Source organism: Tetrahymena thermophila (genome assembly GCF_000189635.1).
Source record: "Tetrahymena thermophila SB210 genomic scaffold scf_8254545, whole genome shotgun sequence".
Taxonomy (NCBI): domain Eukaryota; phylum Ciliophora; class Oligohymenophorea; order Hymenostomatida; family Tetrahymenidae; genus Tetrahymena; species Tetrahymena thermophila.
In genome coordinates, this window is record NW_002476317.1 from 258034 (window position 1) to 278266 (window position 20233).

Here is a 20233-nt window from a genome sequence, read left to right on the forward strand (position 1 = left end):
TAAAACTCCAGATTTGAGTTATCTTTGAGTTGTAAGCATATAATTATTGATGAATTCTCAATACATATAAATTTTAATTTATGTTATTGTAAACAACTGATAAAAACTCATTTGTTTTCTAGTAGCTTTAATAATCTACATTTTTCTCCATTAAATTTATATAAAAAAATTATATATAATATGCTCTCTTTACTAAAGCTTGATTACTCAATAGCAAAATTTAAAAATATAGTGAATCAAAAAATGTTGAAAAATTATTTAACTTGGTGTATTTGGCATTTTTAATTTGGAGAGTAATATTATTCAGATAATACAAGTAAATATGGAAGTATATATATATTTATTATAAGATAATTTCATGTGGATCTAAATATTTACTTTATACATATGAATTAGATTTAATTTAAAATAAGTGTAAGAAAAATAGAGCAGTAAGAGAAGATTGTATTGTAATATATTGTAGTTAGTCTATATTAATTAATAAATTAGTTATTAAGAGAGTATTTAAATTTTAATTATTGTGTATTTAAAGGGTAGTAAATTTTATTTATACTATTGCTATTTGATTAAAATATTTTTTTGTAATAGAGCGAAAGCTAGAATTCTAATCTGATGTTAATAATAAATATTATTCATATTTATAATTTTGTATAACTTGAGTCAAACTTTATTAACTTGATTTCTATTATAAGATTTGTTAGTTTTTTAGTTAAGGAAAATGCTATTTTTTTATGAATTTGTTAAATGATTAAGCTGATAACTATAGAACTAATTTAAGAAAATGTGTGCTAATTTAATTTATAGTGATTATTTAAATCATAGCTATTTGATTTTCTATCAAATAATATTTCAAGCACATCCTTATTAAACAACATATCTTTCATTATGAATTTAGATTTTTCTTTTGAGATAGAGTTTATTTAAATGAAGATTTCTAATAATTTTTGGATTTTCGTGGAATGAATTTATATCTGATTCATTAGGAGAAACTTTACTAATATTTTTATTATTTTGAATACTGTTTTGTGAGAGCAATCTCTAAGACAATTCATTATTAACTTATCTAACTGAATTGATGTTTATATTGTTATATGAGATATTCTTCTTTTAATTTTATTAAATATTATTAGAGCTATTATTACAACAAGCACAATGGCTGTAATTTGAAGGAGCAGCCAATTGATCTTCTTATCTTTTTTTTAAAAGTTCCTCATTAAAAACAATAGAATTGAAGTTATTTTAATTTTATTCTTCAGGTGCAGCGATATCTCTAACAATGACTCCGTTTTGTTGACAATATTTTTGATAAATCTTTACCAGTTTTTTGTCTGAAATATTGTAGCGGCCAAATGCCTCAGGAATATTTCTTTTATTTATTTTGATGTTTCCCTTTGCTGATTGAATGCAGCCCATTTTGAGATATTTTTTTAAGTCTTTTTTGTGTTGGTGTATGTGCGTATGCTTTTTGGTGTAGCGTTTATGTTAGTTTGTTGAGAATTGAAGATTTGTATTTTATTCTTTCAATAGTTTATTATTTTGTTTGTTTGTTTGGTTGTATTGAATTTAATTTAATTTGATTTAATTTATTTATTTAGAATTTCTTTATAAGGCTTTTATCATATCATAAAGTTAGAAGTGAATAAAGAATCTATTAAATTATTGTGATTTATATTATTACTGCCAATTATCAGGTAAAAAAAATGTATTTTGAATAGTGATGATTATTAGTTTTTATTTTATGCGAATTTTTATTCTTAATCATTCAAATTTTATTAAAAACTTCATTAGTTTCTAACAAAATGTAATAATTTACCATCATATAATACTTACCAGCGTAGCTATACTGTTTCTTTTCTAATTTGATTTAGATTGCTAGTCTATTGTAAATTTTAAGTACTTTCACTTTAATACTCTCGCAATTCTTTATTAGTCTAACACTTTGCATGCTTATGTATTTATTGAAAATCTTTGTTAGCTTTCCTTTAATTATTTCAAAATCACTTAATTCTAATTCAATCAATGGAGAAGTAAAAATAAAGCATAACAAAAATATTATGAAATAATTTTTAAATCAAGATATATTTTACATTCTTTAAAATTTCTCAGTAATGAATGATAAGTAATCAAGTATATTTTTTATATTTTTCATTTTTTTTTAGTATAATTGAACTTATTGTATTTATGACAAAATCTTTTTATAGGATTCAAGATAGTTAAAAGAAAGAAAGGGGTTATTTAATCTAAAAATAGACAATCATAAAAAAATCAGTTAAATTACTTAAGGCAATTTAAATAATTTTATTTTACATTTTATAACTTGTCTTTAAAATTGCAGTTTATATCTTAAAAATAAATAATTCAAGTTTAAAAACTGCTTAAAAAATTGCATTATATTTTGTTTCATAATTTAATCTAGTTTGACATATTAAATTCTCTTTGACTTTAAAACAAATTTGTAATGCTATAATATAAATATGTTTTATAAAAATAAAATTATATTTCCAATCAACTCTATCCTAAATCTTCTTTAATTCTTGATAAACAGATTTTTGAGAACAAACAGAATTTGAGGTATTTTTCGACATTTTTAACGTAATATAGATTATTTAAGTTTTATGGGTAAATTCATTTAATTTTAATTACAGCTTGTCTATTCTATGAATTTCAAAAAATCTCTCTCTACTTTTATAATATCTTAAAATGAAAATCAAAACTATTTAATATCAAATCCATATAATAATACAAGTGTGAATATTTTATAAAAACTAAAAAAAATTAATTTATGGATTAAAAAAATTTAGAAGATTGATAAAATATTTTGATTTTATTTAAAGATATAAATATAGAGTAGCCTATCATACATAATTCATCCTATAAACGTTTAGTTTTAAAAAAATATTTAAGGATTCTTTGCATCAACAAGTGGAAATAATCTTTTCATATATCTAAAATTTCAAATTAATTTGTATTTTTAAAAGTGCGTTATTTTCTTATAATCAAATAAACTTAATAAAAAAATACAAATAAGTTAGACTGATAATACCAAATAAGTTACTGATTGGAATTATTTAAAATATCACAAATATTTATCAGTACATTCTAAAAAGGAAAGGTAATATTTACAATAAAATCTTATTATATATATTATTAATTAGTAATAATTGTTTAGACTGTTAGTATGTGAAATATTTTTTATATTATTTAATAATTGGTGAGATGGTTGTTATTTTTGTTAAATTGTATATAAGCTACTGGCTATTTTTTTAAATATTTTTGAAATCGAAGTTTGTATAAGGTTGAATACAATTGTTTAATTAATATATTTAATAAATTATGAATGAATGATTGTTATTAGTTTTAGAATTAAGGAATAGTCAGTGATTGAGTGAGAAATTGAGTAAGCTAGTCAGAATGATTGATAAATATTTGCGAGAAAGGGAAATTAATTTATGTATTTTAAATTGAGAAAATTAAGATGATAATCTTTTGAGTGTTAATTGAATGTTTGTTTGTTTGTTTTAATTTAGAATTTTAGATTAAAAAAATTCCTAATAAACTCCACTTTTCAGGTATTTTGATTATAATTTGATGGGGAAAATATCTTTTTTACTTATTTCAATTTTTTTCAACAGTTTGGAATTTATAAAATATCCTTTCTAGGATTAGGTTCCTCAATAAATTCTTTTGTTTAGTAGCAATCATTGAAATAAGCACCAGATTTATGAGGTTAGAGAGATGCTATTGTTGATCTTTAATCATGAACACATAAGCCAAGATTTTATCTGTTCTTAAATAAGCTGTTGCAACTAAGTGGTTTTAGCTTAGGATACATATGTTTATGCAATATTTCAATATTTTATAGTAAATTTGGGTGGCTGAATGTTTTATTCTTGTGTTCTCTTGTAGGTAATTCTGAAGGTGTAGGATCAACAATGAGAACTTTTTCGACAGAAATACCTTGTATTTTAGCCTTTTAAACAAACTCTTAAGTGATATTTTGAGGCTTTGAGACATTTTTTTATTATTTATTTTATTTTTTATTTGATTGATATTTATTTTATTTGGTTGATTAAGCGCAGCCCATGATTCTCAATATGGTTCAGATGTTTAATAGAATTGAATATTTTTGTTATTGTGAAGATGGTTGTTGTACTTTTTTAAAAGGGGTTTTAATTACAGTTTTTACTTTTCTTTTAATTTTTATTATTTATTAATTATATAAAGCAAATAATAATTTATATTTGTATTTGTTATGTTGAAGAAGGAGATTATTAAAATTGTGAAATAGATAGAGAGCTGACTACTTCTATTATAACTTATACTTAATTTAAGGAAAGTAAATCGAAGAAATTAGAAATACTCCTTTATATTGCAAAATTTTGAATTTTACATATATAAATTGATTGATTTGATTTAAATCAAACGCTCCTAGAAGAATAGGATTAATAAAGATAAAGTAAAGCTAACATTATAAATTTTTGTATGTGAAATAAAATATGAGTCTCTTCATTCAAATACAATTATATAATAGTTACTTTTAAATATAAAATAAAATTAACGTTTCTGCTTTATAACTACTAAATGTTGCATATTAAATAAGTGAATTCTTGTTCCATTCATTTTTTCACTAATTCTTCATGGCAGGCTATCAAATTTTATTTACATAATTTCACTATATTTAGCACAAAAACATTAGTTTAATATTCAAAATACTCTCTGAGTCTTACTTAGATAGTTGGTTAGTATAACAAATTAATTAATCTAGTCTTCGGATTTTGAAGTTAACTTATTAATTTCATTCATGTGTAAAACATAAATTCAGGGATAGCAATTTTTAATACGTCTTTTGAAAAATTTAAAGTTTTAACCTCTAGTGAATGAGTGAGCATTTTTCACTCAAAAAAATAAAAATATAATTTTGTTCCATCAAAGTAACACTAAATTTTAAATTAAAAGAAGATTTTTTTAATTATTTGTTGATTACTATGGGAATCATTTGGTGATATATTTTTTCGCCAACAAAAAAATTAGATTACTTCTTGAAATAGAAATGAAAAGAAATTGTCTTTTTGCTAAATTAAAAAGCCAAGATAATTTAAAACCATGGAATTTTATTTTCCTTTTGAGTAAAAAATCCTTTTGCAATCAATAATATACAGAATCGAATAATATTTCTTTTGAATTTGTAGATTTTACCTCGCATTTGATCTTTTTTCTTATTAAGTATATTTCTAAAGAAAATTTACTTAAAAGTGATGCAGTAAATTATGTTTATTTATTGATTTCCTTTCCGTTATTTAATATTTTTTCTATGGTTTATCTAATTTTACTCAAAGAGCTCTTTCTAATTATTATTGAGAGCAAATCTAATACTCTTCAAGATAAAATTACAATTTTTATTTGTTGTAATTTTGTTTAATTAATTGTTTAAACCAAAAGAAAGCAAAGTATTTCATAGCATTTTTACCAAATGGCCAAATTGAAATTTAAAATACTATCCATCCAACGTTAATAGTAATGCAAATCGACATATCTAGAAATTAATTGCTTATATTCCTTTTTAATTTAAATTAGATTCATAAATCATACATACATATTATTAGGCATGAGTAATTTATTTAAGAGCGAAAGTGCTAAAGTAATTTTCGATTTAGTTGACCTTAAAATATATAATTCCACAAATATAATCTAATTTGAAAATAGATAAATTTCTTATTAATTGGTACCTGTAAACTAAAACAGATTTAATCATTTTAAAATAAGCAAATTTTAAAAAATTAAAAAAGCATGAATGATAAATAATTAAAGTTTTCTAGATTACATTGATATTACTATGCCTGTCTGCTATAAGAAAAATTACTTAACTTTTTAAAAAATATTTACATTTATTACACTCCAAACTAATCAAATAAAATCTACAAAGCAAAAATATTAAAATTTTGTTAACATATATTATTATGTTTATAATATAAATCAATCTTATTCTAAAAATTTAATTACTTATAAAAAAATCTTATTTCTGCCAAAATCTAACAGAATTAAATGATTTTTACCCAAGTCGTTGTATCAAATATTTAAAAATTATAATCTTTCATTATTTCAATTTATGCCTCATTTAGGTTTAGATTATATATTGATAAAGTTTTTATTACCAATCATTTAAATGTTTCAATCATAAATCAACAGGTAGTATTAATAACTCACCTATTTCTTACTCACGCATTCATGGAATTCAATCGATCATCAATTAAATAAATAAAATAATAAAACTTAGTTAATTAAAAAGCAAAACTAAGATAAAAATTAAAAATTTAGATGCATTCCAGATATCTTTTATCAGCCTTTCTTAAATTTATAAATAATTCTCTTTCTAAATAGACAACATAGACATTTCTAAAGAAATGAAATATCGAAAAGGTGCAATTTTATTACTATTTCAATACTTTTTAATAGTATGTTTAATAATTGGTTATTAACACAAAAAAAATTTTAATTGGTGTCAATAATGATTTTACCACATATTTAATTTAAAAAGGGTATAACAGTCACATAAAAACTTCAATTTTATCCTATCAGTAATAGGAGTTGCTTGAATTTGGAGTAAATAAGAAAATAGTTGATACATTTTTGAATAAATATAATTATTAGAAATTAATATTTGATAAATCAATAAAAGTGTTAATTAATTGTGATTAGATCCTTCTTATTAAGATAACATATAGATAGAATTGATATATAAATACAAAATAAAAAGATTAAGAAATACTTTTTAATAATTTTTATTATAATTATATGCTTATTTTAGTAATATAAAAAGTAGTTGAAAATTTTAGTATTTTATTAAGATTTAACAAGGTTAATTTAGTTATTTACATACATAAAAGCGCTGAATGGCTCACTGGGATTAAACCTCTTTTATTCTCGCTTTTATTATTTTAGTTTTTAGATATTACATTTTTGCAATTTACTCATTAACAAGGTATTTTTTAAGATGCTCTTAATCAATTTTGAGATGATGTAGAATGTATTAAATGTTTATTACTTTATTTATTGATATTTTTAACCAGATTTTTAGAAGTAATTGAAGCTATTACTGAGATTTTATAGATAAATTGCAATTTTTATCATTATATATTCAAGATTATGGCTAAATAGCAATCTTGTAACTATGAGGATTGAATGAGTTTGTGAATGAGACTTGAGATTTTGGCTATTTGTTGTGCTTATTTGTTTTATTTATGAATGTTATATAAAGTTAATCAGTTTTATTTACTTTTAAAATTAAAAAGGTGTATTTTGATGTATTTTAGATTTTCTGTTTATTTCATTTTATTTAGAAATGTTAACATTTTAAAAATTCCTTTAACAATAGGTTTACGCAACTCAATTAAAGTCAAAATTTTTGAAGGTATCTTTGTTAATGGCATAATCTTCATCACTGTCCCCCCTTTTAAGCTTTGCTGTATAGTGGGTTCTAAGCTTTTGAGGATTCAGTATACTACTTCTCCCATCCTTAATGTGGGTAGATTCTTATTCGTTATTGTTTTCGCATGTTGTTTATGGAATTGCTTCTTGTTATTTGTTAAAAATAGCTTATATGTCTTCAAAATTGAGTCCATTTGCTTTACACTCTTTTTCAGAATATTTTTAAACTCCTTTGTATTTTGAAGGGAAATAAACACTGTACTTGCGCCTCCCGACTGAAGATCCTTTCTCAGGCTTTTTATTTGATGTACAATTACCCATTTCTTTGTAGAATAGACGATATTCTGAGCGGATAACTAACACCAAGCTTTGATTTTTTGCTAGTTTGTAGGTCCAGTTATCCTCTTTTTAATCTGTGTCTTATATGTATTAGAAAAATAGAGTATAGTTCTTTTTTTATTATTCTTCTATTTATTTAATATATGTATGATTTAGTTGTGGATGTGAATAAATATTCTTAAGTGAAAATACTTATATTTATTCATAAACTATTAATGTTTGTATGAAAGAATATTAAGATTTTGGATGAATATTTCTGTGATTTATACGAATCTCATGTTTTTAATAAGGTTATTTTGATTATCTTCCACTAAAATTTCATAGTAAGTTGTTTAAAGATAAATATTAGGAGAACACTAAACATACAAATATTTTTTGCATTTAATTATTTACCACACCTTGCAATCAAAGAAATTTGCAAATTATATTGTATATGCTTTTTTACCAATAATAACAATACTGATACTTTCATATAAAATGGATTGTGAATTCTATTAATCTATCTATCAGTCTAATATTTGTAATTACTGCAATTGATGTTAAGCTTACCTTCCATTCATTTTATCAAATTGTAAAGTATATTTATTTTTTTTGGAGCTTAATTTATTAAATAATGTAACATAATCTTATGCCTACATATTAATTATTTTAGCTTTACTTCTATTTTTTAGCTTATGTGATTTAAAATTTATTACTTGGAGCTAATTTTAAAATTAGACATAAATTTATATCTGCTAACTCAATTTTATTATTTATTGACATTAAATATTTAAATTGATTATAAGTTTCATTATATAAATAAGCAACTAAACTCTTTAAAAAAACTTGCCAAAAGATTTCAGAGCTAACAATTTGTTTTTCCTTAACTGATAAGTAAGCTCATAGTATGTACGGGTAAACATTAATACTAAATATTAACAAAATTATTTAAATAAAAATAGACAAAATTAATTGATATTTTTTATTTATATTTGTCAAATTTCACCATGAATTTTAGCATAAATTTGGTTTCACAAAAGGATTTTGCTTTAAACTGAATTTATTTTTATTATATTACACATTACTCAAATGGAATGATTAAGTATTTAACTCTTACTTTATTTACATTAATTTTTACAACTTAAAAGAATTAATCTGGAATATTAACAAATAATTTTGTTGTATATATGTGTAAAAAGTGATAATCTAATCAAGATTAACAAAATACTTATAAAATAAATGAGATTATTAAATTAGATCTTAAAATTTTTCATAAATCGTTAATAAATATTATTAATGTGTTTTTCAAAGTGTTTCATTAATTTTGAAACCCATTAATTACAATAATCAAAATCTGTATTGGATTAAATTTTTATAAATTTTATTCAAATTTCTTTTAGAATTAAAATTTTTTATTTTTTCACAATCATTTTTTTAAATTGTTTAAAGCTAAATTATAAACTCATTTATTTTTTTATTTTAATGTATAAATAATCTTTGTCAAATACATTTTTTAGAGTTTTACTTTAATAAAATTTTTGCTTAAACATTATTTTTTCAAAGTGTTTCATTAATTTTGAAACCCATTCTAATTGTAATATTCATAATTTGGATTGGATTAAATTTTTATAAATTTGATAAAAATTTCTTTTAGAATTAAAATTTTTTATTTTTTCACAATCCTTTTTATTATTGATTTAAAGCTAAATTATTTATTTTTTTAATTTAATGTTTAAATATTCTTTATCAAATACATTATTTAGAATTTTGCTTTTATAAAATTTTTGCTTAAAATTGAATTAGAAAAAATAATAATTTTTTTTACTTTTTATCCATTTCTTATTATTCAAAACTTTTGACAATAAAAAATTTGAAGTAATAATTGATTGTATTTTGATATAGATAGAAATAATGAACTAAAAAATATAATAATACTAATTAACAATGAAAACTCTTTTTTCTAACCCACATTAGAGTTATTGTATTTATTAAATTATCATATATTAAATTAAATTACTTTCTTTAACTATCACATTTGATTGATTTCTATTTTTAGGCTATTACTTACTTAATTTTTTTACACTTCTCTTTTATGCGATAACAAAATAATTGTATTTTAATTAAAAATAAACTATTTTATGTTTTTAATTAAATTTTACCTAACCTGCTAAATAACTTAATGTATTTTTTTTTAATTTTTAGTTTAATTTTTTAATATTAAAGCTAATATAGTAGAATTCTCAATAATAGTACTAAGATTTATAAAAAACTTATCAATATATTTACATAATACTTAATTTTCTACTTATTATTTTAATTAACAATAATCAATATTTCCTACTGACTTTAAAGAAGAAAATCAAGATTATGAACTTTTAGACAGAATCCACAAATGCGATTAACTGTATGAATGGATTAGAGGGGAAATTAGCAAAAGAGAAGAGAGTAGAAAACCCCTTAAGCTTAAATAATTCAGTTTTATCTTTAAATAATAAAATGTCACCATATCAATCACCAAAAACACGAAATAATGATTATATGTTACCTTTAGAAAGTGTGAGAGTAAGATTACTAATAATATAAATAGTGGTTTTAATAAATAAAATTTTAGTAAAACTAAATAGTTAGCGAATAGGGTGATAATATGCATTTTAATTTAGCTTAAGACGCAGAAGGAACAGCAAGGAGGAATAATTTAATGAACTAAACAAATAAAGAACTTTTATACAAAAATAAATTAGATTATGGTGATGTAGATAATATTTTGTAATCCCTAAATAATCTATCTCCTAAACGAGAAGATTTTGAAATGGATGGATTTAAATTCGATGAGCATATTGAATATTAATATAAAGAAGTAAAAATATTTTTAGGAATTAGAAATTATTTAAAATATTTTCATTAAAAAATAATATGCTTACTTACTTACTTTCTTTTTCTATTTAATACTAACTTTAAAATAAATTCATTTAATAAAACCAAATATAGTTAAACTAATTTATTCAAGTCGAATCTGAAAAAGTTATTGCACTACCATCGAAGAAGGATGTGAATATGCAGGTAAAAAAAATCTAAAAAATAAACAGATTCATAAATAAATAAAAATTAACTAGAATACTGAGTTTTAAGATTATTTATTGTTTTTTGAAATATAATTTTAGAAAATGGTCTCATATAAAAAACAATGCACTACCTCTATTTTCCCTATTGTAAGAGAGCCACAGCCAACCTATATAGTATTTGGAGAGAAATATTTTGTATGATACCATTATTTAATGTTGCAATATATTTACTTTAACAACAACTTTCTTAATAGTTTGCAGATAAATCGTTAAATTTATTTTCTACAGAAAGTTTAATCAGAAATCTATGCTTGTTTATTATCACATCAAAGTAAGATTCCTTTCATTTTTAAAAGTGAATAATTAAATTAAATAAATAAAATAGATTTTTTAATCTGCTTAATTTATTTATGAATCTTCTCTATATTGCTGCAGACATCAATTATGATTATAGTTTTCGTATATATCCTGAGAATGAATTTGACATATCCAATAATATAGCTACTAAATACATTTAAATTACATGTGATTTCTTTTTCATTTGTGAAACTATTATGAATATTGTAGCAGCAGGTTTGGTTGAAGTAAACAAATAAATATGTTTATTTAAATGGTGTTATATTTGTTTTATGTAAACAAAAGGGAAAACATTCATACATGAAAAATAGTTATAATGTTCTTAATCTTTTGGCTATTATTGGGTCAGTTGGAGACAGATTAGCAAATGAAGATCGATCTTCCTACTTTTTTCCTCTAAAAGTACTCAGAATAATTAGGATCATGTACTTTTTTCCTATATTAAAAAATAGGCTAAATTCTTTGATTTCTACTCTACCTGAGCTGTACAAAATTGTATTAGGTTTATTAGCTATAATGACAATTTATGCATTGATTGGGCTTCATATTTTTTAAGGTGCTCTTGAATTTAGATGCAGATTTGAAAGTGAACCCACACCCGATGGCCTCTTTGAAGCAGATGAAAGTTAAATAAATCTCTGTGGAAGATAATCAGGCTGCAAAGAAAAGTATTTAAATAAATAAACACATCCCATAATTAAAAATAATAAAAAAATTTTATGATAGTACATATTGCAGAGCACCCTTTGAATATGATGTTCCATTCCATGCTGAAGAATCGTATTTAGAGAATTTAGATTACGGTGTTGTTAAATTTGACCATTTTGGATGGAGCCTTTTTACAGTATTTCATATTGTTGAATCAATCGGCTGGTCAAGCATCATGTTTACAGTAAATAACTTTGATATTATTCAAATTTAATTATTTTTAAAAAATATTTTATAAATAAAAAAAAAGCATTGGAGATTTTTTGACACAAGAGTTTGCTCGTTCTTTTTTATTAGCTTATTGGTTCTTGGGTTTTATATTATTCTTAACTTATTTTTAGGAGCCCTTTACGATGGATTTTAAACAAGATAAACAATCAAAAGCATAGCTAAAAGAGGTAAATAAAATAAAATTTTCAACTCTAACACCAATAATATAAAATAGAAGTCAAACAAGAAAAAAAGAAGGAAAAAACAACAATTAAAAATGTTATAGGTAAAAAAAATAGGAAGACTTATAACGAGCAATCTTAAAAGTTGCTTACAAATAACTCTTCCTAAGCTCTAAACATCTTGATAAAACATGCTATAGAAAGGATACACTCTAATTAAATTCCAGTCAAATATAAAATTTATAATTTCTAATCTATTAAATACTATGGTTATTCTTTTAAAACCATGCTTTAAAACATGGGATTTTTGAAATGCTTTTATGAATCTGGATACTTTAATTTATTTTCTTACTCAATAATTATAGCAAATTACATTGTGCTGTGCTGTGATAAATACCCAATAAAGGATAGTCTATAAAAAAATTTAATTTTAGCAGATTCAATACTTACTATACTCTTCCTTATTGAAGTAATTATCAGAGTAATAAATAAATTAATAAACAAATATTTATATTTTTTTTCTATTTCTAATATAAGTTTACATTATTATTTTTTAAAAGATATTTAGCTAAAAAAAATAATTTTTCACAAATCTCATCGATTTAGCTGATTTTGTAATACTTATTGCAAACATTATCATGTTTAGTGTGGGATTTGCTTAGGGATAGAATATGTTTAGTTCTGAAACATAGGAATAGGCTATTATAAAATGTTTGAAAGGTTGGAGAATTTTTAGAATTCTTCTTGAAATGACTGTTTTATACCCTTTAGGCATCCTAATTGAAGCATTTTTTAAAACATTTGTAGGATTGTTTTATCATACTATCATCGTTGCTATCTTTGTTTTAGCTTTTGGCATATTAGGAATGAATTTATTTGCATATAGAGCTAGATTTGAAGAAGAGGTAAAATTAGCTCATGATCCAAAAGAAGGAAAGTCATATATTTTCAACTTTGATACTTTTGGTAATTCAATTATTACGGTTATACTTTGTTTCCTTAATGAAGAATGGCATCTAATTATGTATCACTATATGCATGCTGTGGGGAATATTGCATCACTTTTCTTTATAATAGCCATTTGTATTGGAGAGATTACACTGATGAGACTTTTCTTAGCTATTTATATTTAAAACTATTTGATAATATTGAAAAAAAAAGAGATTATTGCTTTTGAGGATGAAGGAGACCTATAGGTGAAAGCAGAAAGCATGGAAATATTACCTCCAGAAAAAAGGAAAGAGGTTATTGAAAAATCACAAGAATAATAGTTAGCTCCCTATGCTATAGAAAATCATTAAAGAATATAAATGAATTAAACAGTGAATTCGAATATATCAAATATTGAGATTTAACTCTAAAAAAATTAATAGTATGTAAATGATGTTGACAAAAATAAAGAATAACCAAGAAGATCCTTAACATAAAAAAATAAAAGTGAGAAATATGAAGAAAAAAATAATTTACTAGACTAATTAAATGTGATGTAGCTTAATAGGAATCGATAAAAAAGTGAAGATAGAAATATGTTGAAAATTGAAAATCCAAAACAAAAAAATAGTTTAACAACACAACCTAATTAAAATATAAAAAGCTTAAGTGTATTAAACAATGACTATTTAAAAGAACCCTCTCCTACCTAGCTGATGAATAACCATTTATACTTATCAAAAGAAAGTATTTACAAAGAAAATACAGCAAAAAAAGAAAATAGCAATGTAGCTTTCAAATCTGACAATACTTCTTAAAAAATGTAAATTATTTTTATTTTCTCACTTTAAACTAAACTAAACCTATATTTAAAAAATACTTAGAGCAATCCGTATTTAAAAAGAAAAAACTTAATAGCATCTATATGACTAAAAAGTTTCACTCCTTTAAACATAGAAAAGTATTTAAAAAATGTTTTTTTTTAATTTGTTTATTTATACTTGACGACAAAATATCAACGAACCCAAATTTCAATTAATTAATTTTCTAATTTTTAGCTTTAAATTTTAAGAGAAAAAAAATGATTATTTGTTTAGATATTTTATTCTTGGTTTTTATGCAATTTTATAAGATTAAAAATATACTTTTAAAGTTACTATGAATTTATTTTTTATTTAAAATTTGAAAAAGGTTTAATAGGGAGATCAGCTTTAAGTTAAAAATTTAAGTTCTAAAATTTGTTCGTGCTTTATAGATTTAAGGTATTTTAATTTTAAAATTTAAAACAATTAATTATTTATTAATTTACTTAATAATTTATAGCTAAGGTTGCTTTTAAAGTCTAAATATTTTGAAAATTCTATTATTTTTTTAATATTCTCATCATGCATTATTATGGGAATTAGTGATCCTTTAAGAGATCCGAACTCAACCACAGAGAAAACTATTAGATATTTGGATATAATAATTGTTGTAATTTTTATTATTGAGGGAGTTTTAAAGATGTTGGCATATGGAATCTACAATAAAAACAGAGATAGCTATCTAAAAAATGGCTGGAATATTATAGATTTAACCTCAATTATTATTTCTGTATGTGTCTTTTTTTTCCCAGACGCTCTCAGATTTATGAATGGATTTAGAGCGATAAGAATAATAAAGCTAAGCAAGAAAATGTCAAGTGTAGAGATAGTTCTTATTTCAATTATCAAAAGTATTCCCACTGTAGCAAAGCTAAGTTTGCTTGCATTTGCCAGTCTTACATTCTTCGCATTATTTCCTTTAAAATATTTCAAAGGAAAATACTACTAGTGTGCTAATTTAACTGTTTCAAATATTTCAACAAAATGGGATTGCATGGATACTGGAGGAGACTGGGTTCCATAAGATTTAAGATGGGATAACATTATAAGAAGTACTTATAATATGTTTATAATATCTACATGTGAAGGATGGAGTTTCATGATGCAATAAGCTTACAATGCTACAAATGTTTAAATTAATTCTATTCCAGGTCTTTCTACTTAAGCCAAAGACTGGTCTATCTTTTTTGTCTTTTCTTTTGTGGTTGGCAATAAAATGGTTTTCAATTCCTTTATAGGTGTTATGATTGAAAAATTTAATTAAATTAAAAATTTCTACAGTCCATATAGAGGACTAAAGGGGGAAGAAAAAGAATGGGCTATTATAAAAGAAGGAATTGTTAAATCAAAACCTAAAAAAGCTGTAAATAATTTAATTAATTTAACTTAAAAAATAATCTTTTCAGATTTCTTTTATTTTTTTTTTTTGTATGTAAATTATTTGTTAACTTTTATCTATATTTTTATACAGTTATCCACAAAACAGCTAGGGACCTTTAGAAGGTGGCTCCATAGGATAATTCATAAAAACAAAAATTTTAAAAGATTTGATGATTTTTGCACCATAGCAAATACTGTTGTGTTTATGCTCTATTTTCATAGAATGGATGATAAATATAAAACAATATTAGGTAATAATTTACATCTATAATTTATATTTTATTAGCCAGTAACGAAAAAAACAAAAAAGAAAAAAACTTACAGCTAATTAATTAACTTCTCTACTCTAATTTTAAATAAATATAGATTACATAAACATGGGGTTTTTGATTGTTTTTGGAATTTAAATTGCTTTAAAAATAATCTTGTATTAAAGTAAATTTTTTTCTAAGTCTGTATGGAATTGCTTTGAAGTCTTCCTATTTTTATTCTCGTTTGCTGGTTTATTTTTAAAATTCTATTTTAAAACCGACTCATATGAAATAAACGCATTGTTTAACTTTATGTAAGTGATTAGATCTTGTAGAATAGTATTGGTCTTTAATTCAGCACTTGAATTACTTGGTACCATCACTTTAGTGCTACCTTCTGTAGGACCTATCGCTATATTTTTTTGCTTCGTTCTTTTTATATGGACATTAATTGGTTTGAATCTCTTCCCTTATCTTAAACCTTAACAATATATTAATGGTTTTGATTTATCCTTTAGAGACTTCACATCAACAGTTGCTACATTAATAAGAGTAGCACAGTCTGAATTCTGGTTTGGCCTTGTTGTAGATGCTGGAAGAGAATAGCAGCCAAATTTTGTATGCTTCAATGTCAGCTCTTACGCAGAATTTGAAATTCATGGTAATAAATTAAAATATTTGGAAATAAATTTATTAATAGAGATAAATGTATATTTAGGATTGTAAGCTTAATTTTAAATTACCCAAATTTAAACATAAAAATTAACTTCTTAATACCTGAAATTTAAATTACTAATATTTTTATTAATTTAGTAAACAGATTGAATTTATTTTTAAAAAATAACAATAACAATAACAGGGTTTAGTGGCTGTGGGCATGAACTATCTGGTTTTATTTATTTTTTCTCTTTCCACTTGATTGTTTCAATTATGATCGTTAATTTGTTACTAGCTTTGATTATAGATGGAAGTGCAGAAGCATTTAAAATCTAGGATGCTGCTTTAAATAGATATTAATTAGATTAAATTCAAGATCTTTGGATGGAATATGATAAAGACGGGCAGGGATTTATAAATTATAAAGATTTTTGGCAATTCTCTTCGCGTATTTCAATAATCTATGGTGTTAAACAAGAGGATCTCTTAGATATAAACCATAAAAAAGATTTTTTAAAAGTTTTACAAATTCCTATATATGAGCTGCAACAGAGAGATAGTAGTGGATAAAATATTTCTCAGTTTGGCTATATTTATCATGATGTAATTATAAAATTAACTGCTATTTCTGTCATTTTGAAGTACGGAGCTAGTGATTCAATTAACGATGAATCAAGCATTAAGGATACTACATTATTGAGTAAATTTCATTTTTATCTTTTTTGTCTAAAATATTTGATTTTTCAATATATCATATAAATAGAAGTACCAGCTTACTCAAAAGTAGTCCCAACACAACTATTTAGTGGTGACATGTCTAGTATCATATTAATGTAAAGAAAAATTAAGAAATGGGTGTAAAGACATAAACAGTAAATTTTTAATTTTTATTGTTTAAAAACATAAAAAGCTCTTGAAATAAAATAAATTAATAAATTTAGCTTTGAAAATCAACTATAATAAACTACTTACTTAAAATAAAAACATATTATATTTTGATGTATGCATGTAAAAATATGAACAAAATTATTTTAAATTAAAAAGGATTTAATTGGAAAGCTAAAAGATGTCGAAAAGTAGGTCAGAAAAGCAAATGAATGATTAGCATATGATGAGTGGAGATGAAGATATTCTTTCGTTTGATGATTAGGTAATAAAGAAATTTGAAATAGCTTTTGAAGATAAATCAAATAGCACCTTCACAAAAACTAAAGAATTTATTAATCCTGCTACCTAAAAAATTGATGGAAAGCCAATCAAAGAATTAGAAATAAAGAATCGTGAAAATTATCTGTAATCAAGTGAAGAAATAAGCAATTAATCATATAAAACAAAATAAGATTAAAAAGATGACTCGACTTCTTAAATTTAAGAGCCAACACAAAAGACTAAAATTAATGTTCATGCTAATATAGAATAGTAGATTTCTCTAAAGGGTGATAACGACGAAGGTGTATTATAAGAAATCAAAATATGATAATTTTTAAACATAAAAATAATTGCTTCAAAGATGAACCAGCTTACCTTCTTTTTGCTTCTCATTATTAAATTCAAGTCTAAATTTTGAAATAAAAAAATTGCTCAGTCTATCTTGTTAAGAAGGAAAATAATCTAGATACACAATCATAGATATTCTATGTTAAAATTAATATGTCTATTTTATTATGGCTAATAAAAAAATATATCATTTCTATAGAATTTATGCTTTAAGCTAATTTTTATTTATCACTTGAAAAAACGCATGCGTGATTAAAAATCACCAATGTTTTAAATTTATAAAAATAAAATTGATAAAATAAATAAATAAATTTACTTCATGCATTTGAATAAAACTGTTACTTTATGTGAACTATACAACCTTACAATCAAATAAATGCTTTATTTATCAAATCAACTATTTTTGAAAAAACAAAATAAATTAATCAAAAGAAATTTGCCATTTAATTATCATAATTGTGTATTTAGAGACTTTTGATCTCATGCTTCTATCCAAACTCTAATACTAAAAATAAATTAATATCAGATTAATAAAAGTTAAGAATATTTCTTTTGAGAAATTTCAACTATTCAATATTTTGCTAATTATTGTATTTCCTTAATTTTTTGGTAAGAATCTGTGTGAATGTAATTTCATTTGAAAACTTGAAGCAATTATGAAAGGAATGGGATTTTTCTCTCAAATCAAAATGTATCTTTAAGGTAAATTAAGAGTTTTTGGTAACTAACTAATTAATTACCTTATTAATGAACTGAGGAATTAAGAATAATTTACATATTAATTTATTTGATTAGCTTCAAAACAAAAAGAAATAAAGAAATTTGATAGAATTCTATATAGAGTTATTTTATCTAAAATAACCAATTATTACAAATCAGTCGAGAAATAATTTATGTTTAAAGGTTATTTTAAATATGTGAGGAATGTTAGTTAGGTTTTGTCCTTAATTTACTATTTGTGTGCAAATAATGTAAATCGCAAAATAATATTCAAAGAAAGTAATTATAACCAAGAAGTTTAAACTAAATATTTGTATTTGTATGTAATTTAAAACTTTATTTATTTCTAAAACACAGTAAACAATATTTTATTAGATTTTGTAAATGTAAGCAATTTAAGTATTTTTGTGATTCACCTCTTTCCCTGCTTTCCAAATATCTTAAATGATACTGTTTTACTTTCCAAAAATCAAATACAGATTTAACTGACTCACTTTTCTATCAGGTTTTATTATTCCCTTTTTAATTGCATATAAAACCTTCTAATCTATAAATTTTCAAATTTATATTGGGATGTATACTAAGAGAAATAATATGCTAACAAACCATCTCTCGAAAATAATAAAGAAATCATCAAATAAATGTATTTTTCCTAAAAAAAATATAAACAAAAATTAATTAATTCTTTCTTAAAAGCAAAAAAAAAAAAAAGCAATAACAAAAAAACAAAAAATTATTGAGAGCCCTAATTTGAAAATCCTGACTTTAAAAAAGGGGCAAGAACAATTCTTATAAATTGTATTTACATATAATTACTAACAAAAACAAGAACTTGAATTAAACTATTTTAAAACATGGGAGCATGTGGAGGTAAGCCTAAAGTTCAAAAGAGAAACATTGGCTAAAAAATACATAGAAATTCGACAAAAGGCTTAAGTTTTTTGTAACAGGTACTGACTGTTAATGGAGTTAAAAGTGATAACTATTAAAACGTAGATCCAAGAAAAATAATATAGCAAATTTAACAAACATAAAATGACACTGATGAATTTGCTGATAAAAAAATAACTTTAGCTTAAATCAATGAAAGTAGTATCTTAAAAAGAAGACAAAAAAAATTTCCTATTTAGGGTGAATAACAATTTTCTTCACCCATTTACCTAGAAGGAAATCTAATTGATAATTACACTTAAATGATAAAATAAAATACTAAAAACAAATAAGTATGCTAACCACATAAACTTTAACCTTTATATGAAGTTAGTGTAAATACTTTTTAAAACTACTCTACAACAAACAGTTTTTAACCAACATTTTCTCAAGCTCAAATTAATATCCCAAACTAAAGATAGTCTGCTAACTCTCTTGATAATATAAAATGAGATTGAATAACTATCATTCATATTTTGAGTTGAAATCTTAAATACTTCAAAAAATATCCTACACTTATGAAAATCAAAAAATAAAAAAAGAATCTCTTACATTAATAACTTTTACAATTATTATTCAAATCTAAATTTAAAAATAAATACCCAAATCCTTCTAAAACTATCTTACACCTATTTCTTTTTTCTTATCATCTATCTATCTAACCACAATCTAATAAATATTAGTTAAATTAATACCTTTTAGTTATTTGATTATAAATTATTTATTTGTAAAAATTTGTGATG

The 20233-nt window shown here is 22.7% G+C and overlaps 5 protein-coding genes across 5 annotated transcripts; 2 read left to right on the forward strand and 3 right to left on the reverse strand. All coding sequences in view use genetic code 6, as the record gives it.

Moving 5' to 3' along the window:
• Positions 1-849: 849 nt before the first annotated feature.
• On the reverse strand, positions 850-1659 carry TTHERM_00149120 (hypothetical protein; the record flags this gene model as incomplete). The annotated part of the gene is made up of 1 exon (XM_001021547.2): positions 850-1659. Exon 1 carries the CDS (start codon positions 1618-1620, stop codon positions 850-852), a length of 771 nt encoding a protein of 256 aa, XP_001021547.2. The 5' UTR covers positions 1621-1659.
• Positions 1660-3625: 1966 nt separating this feature from the next.
• Positions 3626-4084, reverse strand: TTHERM_00149130 (hypothetical protein; the record flags this gene model as incomplete). Its single annotated transcript, XM_001021548.3, has 1 exon — positions 3626-4084. The coding sequence occupies one exon, from the start codon at positions 4082-4084 to the stop codon at positions 3626-3628; it is 459 nt and encodes a 152-aa protein (XP_001021548.1).
• Positions 4085-7383: 3299 nt separating this feature from the next.
• Positions 7384-7746, reverse strand: TTHERM_00149150 (hypothetical protein; the record flags this gene model as incomplete). The annotated part of the gene is made up of 1 exon (XM_001021550.1): positions 7384-7746. The coding sequence occupies one exon, from the start codon at positions 7744-7746 to the stop codon at positions 7384-7386; it is 363 nt and encodes a 120-aa protein (XP_001021550.1).
• A 2295-nt stretch (positions 7747-10041) lies between these two features.
• TTHERM_00149170 (cation channel family protein) lies at positions 10042-18225 on the forward strand. The gene is made up of 19 exons (XM_001021552.2): positions 10042-10305; positions 10355-10600; positions 10732-10803; positions 10905-11000; positions 11060-11136; positions 11191-11389; positions 11448-11830; positions 11889-12054; positions 12121-12268; positions 12316-12743; positions 12823-14015; positions 14077-14153; positions 14384-14454; positions 14516-15418; positions 15527-15686; positions 15802-16347; positions 16546-17043; positions 17107-17215; positions 17388-18225. Exons 1-19 carry the CDS (start codon positions 10111-10113, stop codon positions 17818-17820), a joined length of 6000 nt encoding a protein of 1999 aa, XP_001021552.2. The 5' UTR covers positions 10042-10110; the 3' UTR covers positions 17821-18225.
• Positions 18226-19414: 1189 nt separating this feature from the next.
• TTHERM_00149180 (hypothetical protein) lies at positions 19415-19942 on the forward strand (the record flags this gene model as incomplete). The annotated part of the gene is made up of 1 exon (XM_001021553.3): positions 19415-19942. The coding sequence occupies one exon, from the start codon at positions 19415-19417 to the stop codon at positions 19940-19942; it is 528 nt and encodes a 175-aa protein (XP_001021553.1).
• Between the last annotated feature and the right edge of the window lie 291 nt (positions 19943-20233).